This window comes from Lepidothrix coronata, unplaced genomic scaffold, assembly GCF_001604755.1.
Source record: "Lepidothrix coronata isolate B3197 unplaced genomic scaffold, Lepidothrix_coronata-1.0 Scaffold23, whole genome shotgun sequence".
Taxonomy (NCBI): domain Eukaryota; kingdom Metazoa; phylum Chordata; class Aves; order Passeriformes; family Pipridae; genus Lepidothrix; species Lepidothrix coronata.
Genome location: NW_016690203.1, coordinates 3,379,453 through 3,392,876, shown reverse-complemented (window position 1 = coordinate 3,392,876; position 13,424 = coordinate 3,379,453). Strand labels below are relative to the sequence as shown.

General features: G+C 43.1%; 1 protein-coding gene across 2 annotated transcripts; it reads left to right on the top strand.

Annotated features, from left to right (window-relative positions):
* Positions 1 to 1,274: 1,274 nt before the first annotated feature.
* On the top strand, positions 1,275 to 12,212 carry RBM24 (RNA binding motif protein 24). Of its 2 annotated transcripts, XM_017808571.1 has the most exons (4): positions 1,275 to 1,866; positions 2,390 to 2,513; positions 3,593 to 3,647; positions 10,096 to 12,212. In XM_017808571.1, the coding sequence occupies exons 1-4, from the start codon at positions 1,699 to 1,701 to the stop codon at positions 10,424 to 10,426; spliced, it is 678 nt and encodes a 225-aa protein (XP_017664060.1). In that variant the 5' UTR covers positions 1,275 to 1,698; the 3' UTR covers positions 10,427 to 12,212. The 2 variants fall into 2 exon arrangements, 1 of the variants encoding a protein (XP_017664060.1); XR_001873795.1 differs by lacking the exons at positions 1,275 to 1,866; positions 2,390 to 2,513; positions 10,096 to 12,212 and adding an exon at positions 4,010 to 10,089 and having other exon boundaries at positions 2,521 to 3,647.
* Positions 12,213 to 13,424: the final 1,212 nt, after the last annotated feature.

Sequence of the window (13,424 nt, the reverse complement as noted above, 5' to 3'; positions counted from 1 at the left end):
TCTGCTGAGCACTGACACCTTTAGTTGGGCTCGTATTTAAGTCAGGTCACTGGGCCAGAGTTTACAGTTACGATTAGCCCTTGGAACAGAAGTGGCTGGAGTGTCAGGTTTAACACAATGTTCCAGATCAACATGAGAGCCATGATGGGAGAACTTTTGGGACAGAGTTAGCTGACCTAACTGGATTCAGGTCAAGGTTAAGGGCTTGTCATAATTTCAGCTGAAAAGCAACATATGCCTCATCCTGTTAGGATTGCTAGACTTCACCTGAGTTAGTCCTAACATATTAAACCAAATTTAACCTGGAGAGTCTGAAGGATCAAGTAAGGTTTAGTGACAGCATGGCCCAGTATTGTATACGCCATTAGGACTAGGACAATGGCACTGGAAGGGCTGAGGAACTTTGTAAAAGTCCCTTCTGCAACTGATGCATTTCTCTTTCTCCTGAGGGAGAAAGGGACTTCATAGGGAAAAGCCTAACAGACATAGGAAGAAGGAGACAGAGGAAAAAGAGATACCAGTACTTATCAAGACTTTGGGACCAAAAGGGAGTGGTTTAAAAGTCTATACACGTATGCACATCTGTTTTCCCCAGTCTTTAACCTTCCTCCCATCGTTCCTGTCTCCTTGTGAGTCTCCCTTCCCCCCAACTCCCACAGTCCTCTGCCTCTTCATGTCACACAGACATTCCTTTCTTTTTGTTCCCCTTTGTCCTTCCCAGTCCCAGCATTGGGCAGAGGCAGCAAGAGAAGAGAAAAACAAGGGAAGCAGCTTTACCATTTCTTTTTTCACCTTGCGACCAAACCAACAGCAAGTCCCACAACCACCAGCACCACCAGCACCACCTCGACCACAACAGTCGTGGAAGTGTTGCAGCACCGTAGCTTTGTTAGCCTGGAGAGACAGGTAAGTGAGAGTGGCGGGGGTTTGACCACAAGCCTTCGGGCTCTAATCGAAGCATTAGAGGACCGCCAGCCACCAGTGAGCCGGCTCTGCCCGCGGGCTCCCCGGCCGGCCGGGCAGCGCTGACCCCACCGGACTCTGTCTGCTGACACTTGCTATTTGCAGGAATCCTGCCTGGGAGGCACCGAGCCTCCCCGCGAGGCACCCCTGAGGCAGCCCCTTCGCCCGGCGGCCCCGAGGGCCGGCTGCCGCCGCACGGGGGGCATCCAGCTGTTGCCAACAGCTGTGTGTGAGCCCCGGCAGCGCCGCGGCCGAGCGCGGGGTCCGCCCCGCCGCCGTCCCCGCCCCTGCGAGGAGGAGGAGGAGGAACCGAGAGTGCCCGACCCGGTGGCTTTTAGGGGGGAAGGCCACTCAGTTGCTAGAGCCCAGGCCCTGCGCTCGTCTTTCAGCTGCTGCTTCTGCTCGTTTTCAGCGCTACGGCCGCCAGGCTGGCTGCTGCCCGGCCTCCCCTCCTCCTTTCGCCGATACCTACCTCAAAACCGCCGGAGGCTGCGGGGCTCCGCTCGTGAAAGAGGAGGAAGAAGCTGGGTCTGCAAAGGCAAAAGGGAATTGCATTGTAGCTGGGTGGCGGGGGGAAAACGGGGGGGCGGGGGAAGAGAGGAGAAAAAAATAATAAAAAGGCAAAAAAAAGAGCGGGGCTGAGTCTGGAAGCGGGTCTCGCCGCCCAGCACCCGCACGCCCCGGCGGCCACGCGTGGGTGCAGATCGCGGCGCGGCGCGCAGGGCCGGGCGGAAGATGCACACGACGCAGAAGGACACCACTTACACCAAGATCTTCGTCGGGGGCTTGCCCTACCACACCACCGACTCCAGCCTGCGCAAGTACTTCGAGGTCTTCGGGGACATCGAGGAGGCGGTGGTCATCACCGACCGGCAGACGGGCAAGTCCCGGGGATACGGCTTTGTAAGTGCCGGGGCGCGGGGCAGGGCGGGGGGCGGCGGGGGCAGGTGGGCGGTGGCGGGGGCATAGCGGGGAATCTTCCGCGGGGGACGCTGTAAGAGCTCGGGGGGCGGGAGGGGGTGCCGGGCGTCCGGCTTTTTGCTTTTCTCTTTTTTTTTTTTTTTTTTTTTTTTTTTTTTCCCTTCTCCCTGCTGGAGAGTTTGGATAGAGGCGGGAGGGGGGTATTACTGAAAAAGGAGATTGAGGGGGGGAATTGCCCAATTCCTCGCAGCGCCGCCAGCGCGCCTGTTGCTCGCTGATACGGCCGCGCCGGGGTTTATCTGCCGGCGGCGGAGCTCGGCCCGCGCCCTCCGCCCTGCGCCCGCCGCGGCGCCCGGAGCCCCGCTCCGCAAGGCGGGCGGGCCGGGGCCGGGGTTCGGATGGGGACCCCCCTGGCCGCCCCGGGGGGCAACCGAGTCGCTGCTGTGGGCGAGAGGCTTCTCCTTCCCCGCGGAAAGGGATCTAATGCGCAGCATCGCCCCTTAAGGTCACCATGGCTGACAGAGCTGCTGCCGAAAGGGCTTGTAAGGACCCCAACCCCATCATCGATGGGAGGAAAGCCAACGTGAACCTGGCGTACCTGGGTGCCAAGCCGCGGATAATGCAGCCAGGTGAGGAAGCGGCCCCGAATGGCTTTACTCTCCGTACCTCAGGTTTCTGAAGAGCAAAACTTTACGAAAGGTAGTGCTGCCCTCCACGTTTCTGAAGTACGTGCACAGCTGGGCGTGCTTTGATTTGGACTTTTAAATGCAGCAGGTAGTAACTTTTTGGCTATTTTGTGCGTGTGCCTTATTTAAAAACCAAAAGCAATCAGAGATAAAGTATCTGCAGTTCCCCAGGAAGACTTCCACAGCTCAAACACTTCATTGGTTATTCCTGCTGCTGGGAATGTGGTGGCGCTGACCATTTACAGTATCGTTGCAGGGTAAGATTGGCCTAGGAATGAATTGCTTCCAATGTGTGCGGTCTTATTAATACAAACAGTATCTTAATGCAAACTCTTCAAACAGATGGGAGCTATTATGCAGACTTTAAAATGAAATGGCTCTTCCTAAGACCACATCTGAGCCAATCTGATGTCCTAGCTCTTCCCAAACTGCTGCTTTGCAGTAAGAGCGAGAGGAGTGTGGAGTGTGAGCACATTTGTGCTCTAAAGGAAGCTGCTGTGAGTTCCCCCATGTTTAGCTCGAGGAACACTTGTCTGAGTAATTAAGTGCCCGCCAAGGAAAGACAGGGTTTATGTTTGGGTGTCTGAAGAACTGAAGTCGGGATTTGACCCCCCCATGCTAAAACCTCATGAGCAGAGATGGCTCAAATTTTAAGTCTCTAGAAAGTACACAAATACACTAATGAATAGGAAATACCATATAATCCTTCGGAGGTTAAAGTTAGGGACCAGAATGGGGCACAAAGTGAAATGTGAATGAAAACCTGTGCTAGTTTAGAAAAAGTTATTCTCCTAAACATCTCTAGGAGAGTGTGCACTTTACTGGTTTAAGTTCTCTGTGTGTGTGTGGACTGATCCATTTTGCTTTCTAATTTTTGGTTCTACAGCCTTTCAGATGTTGTTCCTGGAGGCTGTTAGTGAAGGCTCTTGCTCTGCATTTGTGTGCGTGTGTATATGTACATAGCATAAATAAATGGCCAAAAGAACACCCATACAGAGAATGTGATGTGTTTTTGTTGGTAGGTTTTGCCTTTGGTGTCCAGCAGCTTCATCCAGCTCTCATACAGAGACCTTTCGGGTAAGTCTGTTCAATGGGACCTCAACCAGGGGAGAAAAAAATCTCTTTTTTTTTTTTTTTAAAAGGAAAGAAAAAGTATGATCGTTGAAGGCCTCTTGCAGTAGCATCCTTAAAACTGGCCAGCAGTGTTGAAGTTCTCAGATTTATAAATATATACCCATAAATGCACTCACCTTGTCGGTCATGTTCTAAATGCCGCAGCTGAGTCAAGTTGTGTGGGACGTGGCCCTTCCGACTAAGCAGTCCAGTCCCATATGACTCTATAAAAAAACAAGGAGGTATGACTTGATGCAAGATTGCTGTGCCCCGTTTCTCTTTTTTCAGCTTGACTCAATGTTATTTATCTCTTTCTAATCTGACAGGGATCGTTTACAGTTAAGATAACTGATCAGAAGGATATGATGATAAGAGGTGGAATAGTTCTGTTTGGAATTAAACTCTGTAACCAGTAGACTCAAACACAAACAAGCTAAAATGGTGATTAACGATGCATGTATGTTTTTCTTCATATAGTCAATAGACCTCCGTGTGCTTTTTTTTTATTTATTACAGTAATGAAGTGGTGTTGATAGCTAAACTGTGTGCTTTTATTTATTTGAAAGAGCTGTAGTGAAAGTTTTTTTGGGGGGGTCTTTTTAATTTTGGTTTTGTTGTTGAGGAGTGACTTTGCCATGGGGAGCAAAGGGCCTTTTTTTTTTCCTTGCTTTCAAGCTGTAGCCTGTGACTTTTTTTAACCACATTTTGTAGTGAGTGCTAAATTGTGTGACTTCTTGATTTTTAAGTAAATCATCGTATTGCTTGCATGTTCATAATTTTTGGGGGGCTTTGTTCTCGGGAGGGGTGTGGAGCTCCCTATTAACGATGTGCGTCCATTTGGGCTTTCTAATTTGGAGAGTTTTTCCTTCAATCCTTCTTTAATATCTAGCGCATTTCTCCTGTACTTGAATGTACTATTCCTAAGTAGATCTAACTCTTGCTTCCTATAGGCATATAATTAGGAGGTGAAGTCTGCATTAAGTTTTCCATAGAGTGTCACTTCACTAATGCACACTGACTGAGAAACCCGTTGCAAAATAGTGCATTTTGCTAAGCTAACAATAAAGTAGGGAAACTGTGTCACAAATGTTTATTTGATTAGAATAGCTTGAGATTATCTTACCTATCCGTTATTAAGCACCAATAGCTTATCGATAGTTTGATTTGTCAAAATGGTAGGAACTAGTTCCTATCCTGAAAACCACAGGACAACGTTTTCTTAGAAATTTCATGTAATTTTAAAAGAGAGTGTTGATTCTTCTGAGAGTGGGGAGACTGTAACAAACTTTGTCGTTTTTTTTTCCTTCTCATGATTATCCTCCACTATATTTTGCTCACTTCTTTGAAGTGTGAGGAGGTGACAATGCATATGCCATGATCAGTTTGTGATGCCTGTGCTAAGGTAGGCAGGAGGCAGAACGCCTTGTCTCCAGAGCAGTTAAAGTACTTGTTGCAAAGAGGAACAAGTGGATTGCACAGGGATCAGCTGTGAAGAGACTGAGTATTTGCTGAGCACAACAGAAAAGGAGGACCTGTGGCAATCCCTTGCTTAAAGGACTGTGCAAATGTAGGGCTCTTTTCTTGCTTTACTTACCCAGATCATGTAAACCACGTGTAGGCCAGGGAAATCCTTCCAGCAGAATGAATAGGGTTTTATTTCTAATGCACTGGACATAAGTCTGGAGAAATGTTGGTCGTAGGGTCATGTATATATGAAATTGGTCATTTTTGATCCTAGGCTCTTGCCTTTCTTTTATGATGTGCAAACAACGGAGATTACTAATCCTGCTTCCTTCTCAGAATTTCCAGTGACCTGTACCTTTTCTGAAGTATGTAGTTGAGATTAAGAACAGCATTCACTAGGATGAATGAACATCTTCATTCACAATATTCCATGACAGTAAGAGGGGATGCTTCAGTGCTTACTCAAATCTGCTTCTGTTAGGAGTTCACTCTTAGAGCTTTCTATATGGGTTGCACTGAAATACAGCCTGAAAGCCTTTCTTTGCACAGTTTCACTTTTTAAGTACACTTTACTAATACGCTGCGTAAAATCAGTTGTAGTGGTGATTCACTATCAATACTCTGCTAATCCATACACAAAAGCTTCAAATGTTTCGTGGTTGTGTTTTGTTTTGTTGGCTCTTTTCCTAACAGAGTGCAAATTAGCAAGGTACTGCTGCATTTTGGTATGGTCAGCAGTGTTGTAGAATCACAGAGTCATAGAATGGCCTGGGTTGGAAGGGACTTTAAAGATTGTTTAGTTCCAACCCCGTTGCTGTGGACAGGGACACCTTTCACTAGACCTTGTTGCTCCATCTGGCCAGGCCTTGAATACATCCAGGGATGGGGCATCCACAACATATGCTTTCCCAGCTATCAAATAAAAAACTGAAAATAATTGGATTACATTATGTTGCTTTTACTGAGAAAATGCAGAAGTTCAATATTCTGACTTAACTACAACATTATTGTGGTGGAAGGAGACAGAAACTAGATTAGCTTCAATGCATGACGCACTTTGAAAAGTCAGGGAACTTTTCTTTATTCAGTACTGAGGAGATCAGTTCATCCACCAAATAACATTTCTTCCTACTTTTTGCATTCAGCATCTATCTTACTGTTGGTGTGTTTCATAAAGCTGTTTGATCACAGGACTGGTTATTTATAAAGCTTTGTTTTCAGGATTGTTTATTAAAATATTATCTCTGAATTCAACAGGAATTTATGGAGGGGGAAGATGACTTTGCTTCCTAAGATAGCTTTTCTTGGTTTGCTTATGGAATTTCTATTTTCATATTGGTGGGAAAATTTGGGGTTATACAGAGGTATTGGTGTAGGACATAACTGTTGTAGAGATTTTCTGTTCCTTTCCTTCCTGTCTAAAACTTGTGCTTCGATCAAAATGAAAACATTCCCACTGTTTTCGGTAAGACCAGAGTTAAATCCAAAATTACTAAGTTAATTATCAAATGGTTAGCTGATACTACCTGCCTGATATTCCAAGAGTTAGGCAATTCTGCCTTTTTAAAGAGAGAAGGAAAAGCCCCCTCTCGAGTTTGTGATCAAATGACTTGTATAATACTAGATTTAGGATAATCTGAAAAGAGGGAATGAAGCCGGAACACTCAAAAGTTAGCCTGCTATGTCCTCCTTATGGTTCTCAGAGAAAAGGAAGCACAGTAAGGGTCTTGTATGTCTTAATATTTAGGTAACCTATTTTTGTTTAAAGGAAAGCTGTTCGTTGCTGAAAATCTACTCTTTAATTATGCCTTCAAAACCAGACAATGCCATACCATGGCCAAAGCAAAACATTTTGTTCCAAGTTAAATATATACTTTCACAAGAATGTAATGCTGTGAGTCAAAGATGTGCTACTACTGCTGAATTTCTATATTTCACAGCTCTCTGCATTAGTCTAAAAAGTCCCTTCTTTCCTTTGAAACAATTAGCATTCACTTTATTATTGCTTATAGGATTATTTTGGAGGTCTTAGTTAAACATAAATCTTCTGTTATAACAACAATGAAGGTCTTAAGGCATGTGGCAGGGGTATATGTCATTGAATTTTGAATATCTCAAAGCCGCAGTTACTGCTAAAGTTAAGCACGCCTTCCCCTTTTTTTTATTGCAAAAATGTAAAACAGTAAATAGACATTCCAAAATAAAATCTACTGCTAGGAAAGAGAGCTTAAATCATGTGCATTTCTCACACTAGTACTCTCAAAAGTAAAGCAGCAGCTTTTTATTTAAAATTAAGGATACTAAGGATTTCCAGTGTAACTGGGAATTGCTTTTTCAGCTTTTGAAAAGCAGTTGGGTTCTGAATGGCTGAGATCTTCATGTCCTGGCCTCTGCAGTAGGTAGAAATTTACTTTGGCCATATAAAGCCATTTTACTCGACTCAAAACAGTTGTAGCATGACAGATGATCAAAAATAGCCCCACTGCAGCTTATGCTGTCAGTCATCATGTGTGAAATGGCATGGTGGAGAGGAGCCTGCACAGGGTTTATGTTTATTGTAGAGTAAGATGTGGCAAACAGATAATGTTTCATAACTTCACCACCTGTTAGTTTCTTGGCTTAAATAAAACAAGTCACAAGAGTTTAAGTGGAAGCACATGTATCTTTCTGTCTTGTTCACGGAGGTGGCAGTGTCCTAATGTCTTCAGAAAATCTTAGTAATGTCGTTTCAAGTCAACACAAAGAGTCTGATAAGCTTGCTTACTGTCTCTTCTGTTAGAATTACTCTCTTTCATAAGTACTGTATGTAAAGATTCCTTCGATGTGCTGCAGAAGTTGTTCTTGGTGACTTCAAATTTGGTTTTATATCTCTTTCCTTAATACTTAAAAAACATGGTGTTATTTTTATTAGGATTGTACTTGGTTGGTGACCAATACAAAACGCTTGTGTATGCTCATCCATTTTCTATGGAGAGCTCAGGTAATGATGTATATTTAAATGCACAGAGCCAGCTTAAGTATGCTTCAAATGCACTTCTGGCTAATCACTTCATAAATTAGGTGAGTGTTAAAAACCCAACTTATGGTTTTGTTTTCTGTTTTCTTTCCCTTCCCAATCCCTCCCTATTTATCGCTCTTTTTTTTTTAATTATTTTCCTTTTTCCACACAGTAGAAAAATAATTTCATTGACATGTTGGGTTTTTATGATTGTGGTGTTCGTGTCTTAAACACGACAGCTGAACATTTCTATCTGCTAATATTCCTTATACAATCAACTGAGCTCTTTTTTTCTTAAAAAGAAAACTAAGCTGTTCTAAAGCTTATCACTTATTTTAAACTATGTTTTGCTATGATTCCAGTTGACAGTGTCCCTTCTGATTGAAACGTTTCCTTGTTGACCATTTAAGTACGTCTTAAAGTTATTTTAAAAATGAAACAAAAAAACCCTCAATAAACCCTTTCAAGTAGATCTGGAATTTGGAGAAAAGAGGACAGTTTTTAGCATCACGATTTGCATCTGTGCTTAAAGTATGCTAAAAGGTTGGTGCAGTGTTTGGAGTTGTCTCTAAAGGTAAAGTTCAGTATGAAATAGTAGTAAATCTGCACAAGTGGTTTTTCATGGATTTATAAAGATTCATTGGCTGGAAAGGAGATACATATATGTAGGACTTCTCCGGAAATCCAGATGCAAGATAGAGTTATGAATGTAAAATGAGATTTATATTGAGTATATATATATTTTTAAATCATATTATATGATAAAATACAGCTGTGAGATTAACTTGTATGTAGATTTGTGTGCTAAGACAATGATATGACCAATTTTCAAAACTGAAGGGCTAAATAAATAAGACAAGGAAGCAAGTTTTGTGAAGAAGATGGGAAACTGTGTATTGATCTGTTCAGAATGGCTATTTCTTAAGCTGTAAATTTGTGGGGGTTTTGCTTTTGTTAAGCACCAGATCTATTTAGACTTCATCTTATGCCCACCTCCCAAAAAACTCTATGCTGTATGTCTTGCATAGAAATAAACAAGCTGGCACAAAACAGGACATCAGTGACCTGATAAGCAAACAGGTTTGACCCTTGTGTCCTTACAAATTTTTATAAAAGTGTGATGCACATGTACTTAGGAATCACTGTTATGGATTTTAATAGCATCTATGTAGCTTCCCCTCAGTGGTAGCTTCCCTCTTGTGACGGAGTGAGCTGCACTATCGTTCGTTTGGAAAGTGTGATTCTTGCTGTGTTTACCACACTTGTGAACTCTATTTAAACTCCTTTGTCGCCTGTGTTGGTTTTTTTTTCTTATTTTTAATAAGGGTGACTGAGGTTGCAGAGAAATTAATGTGTGCTGAGTCTGCATAGCAACTTAAGTAGGGTTGCCACAATACACTCCCCTGCTCCCTGGAAAGTCTTTACATAAAGTCAGGGTTCAACCATTTTGTTGCCTTACTGGCTGTTGTCACATTCATTATAGTGATACTGTCAAACTGCTCAGTTACTACTAATAAAAGCATTGCAGGAAATAATTTTACTAAGAGTCAAGTAGTTAAGAGAGAAGCAGGGTAATAAAGATGACTTACAGGTTATTTGAAAAACCAGTACTGCAATTTTCCAGATGAAATAATCAAGCTTAGTTCTTCAAAGTTGTCCTAAAACTGACATCAGTAATGCTGGCTCTTCTGAAGACTGTCATGGCGTTAAAGACACTATCCTGAAGCAACACTGAACACTCTGATTCAACTCAGCTATAACGCTGTGCTTTGGAGCGATGCATCTCTTCGGGCCAGTGAGCTGACAGTTGGCCCATTGAGTCTAGTTATTGTGGCAACCCTATGCACATAACAACAACTAAATTGAGTTTGTTTTAGTTCGGAGTATGGATGTGACGCTTAGGCGCTGACTCGCGTACCAACTTCAACTCCCTCTCCCATCTTTCAACAGGATACCCGCTCACTATGTCTATCCACAGGCTTTTGTGCAGCCCGGAGTGGTAATTCCCCATGTCCAGCCTGCAGCAGCCGCTGCTTCCACTACGCCCTACATTGACTACACCGGAGCTGCGTATGCCCAGTACTCGGCCGCCGCAGCCGCCTATGAGCAGTACCCGTACGCCGCCTCTCCGGCTGCTGCTGCTGGATACGTGGCAGCGGGGGGCTATGGCTACGCGGTGCAGCAGCCCATCACCGCGGCAGCGCCCGGGACCGCCGCGGCAGCCGCTGCGGCTTTTGGCCAGTACCAGCCCCAACAGCTGCAGACAGACCGCATGCAATAGCAGATGGACTCCTGAAGGAAGCTCGCTCTTTCTCTTCCTCTCTTCAGCCTTCCAGTATAAGTAGTTAACAGAGACAATTGATATTAACTAAAGGAGCTTTAAGGAAAGCGATGCTATTGCGAAACTAAAGACTTTTATTCCACTGTTTTCATACAGTATGCATCCAAATCATGTTGTTAGAAGGGAGGGGTAGTGCGGCATGTCTAGTTTCAAGTATCAAGGCAGAAGAAAATGGGGGGGAAAATACTGTACTGTCATGGAAGAGTGGCAGGAGTAGCAATGGGACTTCATATTTTCAAACAAACAAACAAGAACCAAAAAAAGCAAAGGTGTACTCTTTACAGTATCAGGGAAGCAAAACTGCCTTTTATAAGTAAGAAAATGGTATTTGAAAAGTTTGAACCAGGGAAAAAAACTGAGTCAGCAATATGTAATCTCTATCCATTTTAAGAGGAAACGAACTTAAAGCATTGATTGTCCTTTCTAGCTTTCAAAAGTTGTCTTCGTGAGATAGTACCTTCTCACTGTCTCGCTCACAGGCATCAAACAACCCAAGGAAGATGGCCGGATAGTAAGATGGCGGACAGGCACCAAAGTTATTTTCTTCTCTGTCCTCTGGATGAGTGGAACTATGGAGCAAGTGATGTGGAAGTAAGGGGTGCAACAGCTGTAGAGACAATCAATAACACAGACAGTTCTGGACAGAACACATCACTCGTGCTCATGTGATGAGCTTGTCACATCCTAATCCCTCGCCCCATCCCGTTTCACTTTTGGGAAACTTTAACTGCTGGTGTCAGCTATTCTGATTCTAAAATAGGATCAGCCCTTTTACTACAACAGCCTTCTCTTTCTGTTTATTGCATCTATTCGTAACTTGTGAATAAAGGCAGGAAGAAGCCTAAAGAATTAAAACCTTTAAGAACTGTTGTAAGGGAATTTTCTTTTCTGAAACCATTTGTACAATTTTAATATCTATTTCAGGATTATATTTAAAGTATTTATTAGCAAACATACAGTACACAAGGCGACTTTTTGTTACCAAGACTGCAGTTCTTGAAGGGTTAATGGTATGTGATTTATACTGTGCCTTAATTGTTATGCTATTTAAAAAGAAATATTTATTTTGAAAGTTCTACTATGCTGCGCTCTGAAGAAAGCGACTTTAGATGTGACACTGTAAAATTATGTATTCATCTCATGGTATAAATTATTTAGTAGGTTTAGATGTAGCATATTAAATATTAACCTAATTAACTAAGGATGTTGACTTGGATTTATTTAATTTCAGTATGTGCACTGTATGAGGGTACTCTTAAATTAACACTTTTTTAGGTTTTTACATAAAACATTGCTAGTTCATTCTTTTTCCCTCTACTAGTTAATTCATGTAGACCTCTCAAATACATTAGTGCCGTTTTCTCACTCATCTGTATGTAGACTGACTATTTTTCCCTTTGCTAGAAAATGCTGCTTTACATTGTCCTGTGAAACTACAATACTTGCAATTTTTATTCTTGACTGAAATGGAATTTAATATTTTACACTGTATTGGATTTTTTTTATACTTGAACAATTTCATACAAGGGAAGACAGGATAGCATTTTTATGGACTTTATCCAATGTCACTGGATTTATTTGAAGTATTCTGAATACTAGCCAGTGTTATAATGTAGACATGACTCTCCTGTGCATATTATTTATTCAGTATGTATATTGCTTTACAACATTTCAGATCTCTTAATCTATTCACTCGTACTAAAACAATAAAAAAAATTGTCTCATCTTGTCTAGTGTTGTTCTTGCTCAAATAGTCTTAGATCTTGTTTAGTTAAAACTCGGGGGGGCAACCTTTTATATAGTTTTCCTGGTCTGTGGGACGAATGGTAGCATATACATGGACTTCAAATACATAGACTGATAGGAACTGTGTTACATGGAGGAAATTCTACAAAGAAGATGGAGAAGATCCATCCTGAGAGTTACCATAAAATAATTCAGAATGGAAGGGACTTTGGAGGGGTCCCAGGTTGCTTATGTCATTATCCAGTCAGGTCTTAAAATCCCCCTTGTGGGGACCGCACAACCCCTCTGGGGTAATTATTCCCGAAGTGTCATTTTTTTCCCCCTTCTATCTAGCCAGCACCTCCCCTATTCATTTATAGCCTTCGTCTCTCATTCTTTGGCAGAGAGCCCAGCCCTGTCTTCTCAGTAACCTACTCTTAGGAACTGGAAAATTGCTGTTCTCTTCCATAGGCTGAATAAACCCCAGTGTCTCAGCCTCTCCTCACAATTCTCATGCTTCAACCTCCAGCCATCCTGCTGACCCTCCAATGGAATTGTTCACATTTATTAGCAGTTTTCTTGTACTGGGAGACTCAAGACAGAACCCACTATGCCAGCTGTGGTCTAATGAGTGCTGAGTAAAACAGAGTAATCAGTTCCCTTGATCTGCCATCTGTTCTCCTGTTGATCCAGTCTGATGCACTTTCACTGGTGCCAGAGTTTACCATGGACTCCTGTTCAGCCTGCCCCAAGCCTCCCATGTCCTTTTTAGCTTGCTAACCAAGCCCTGGGGGTCAGTCCATCTGAGATAAAGAACTCTCTATTTGTCCTGACTGAATTTCATGATGTTCCTGTTGACCTAGTCCTCTGGCAAGTGTAAATCCCTCTGAATGGCAGGTCTGGTCTCAAGTATATCAAGCCTACCCTCCATTAAGTATAATGACAGTACTGCATCCTATCTCTTCCTCCAAGTCGTTGATAAAGGTATCAGACCAGACAGACCCACAGGGAACACTAACCAGCCTCTGGACAGAGCATAAGCCCTTTGGACCAATGATTCAGTTAGTTTTTTGCCAAGCTAGACTGGACCATCTGAAACTGGATACAAGGATTCTGTGAGAGACTACATGGAAAGCCTGGCTAAACTCAAGGTAGACAACAGTGTCTGCTTTCCCCTCCTTGAGAGGTGAAGTCACCTCATCACAAGAGGCGA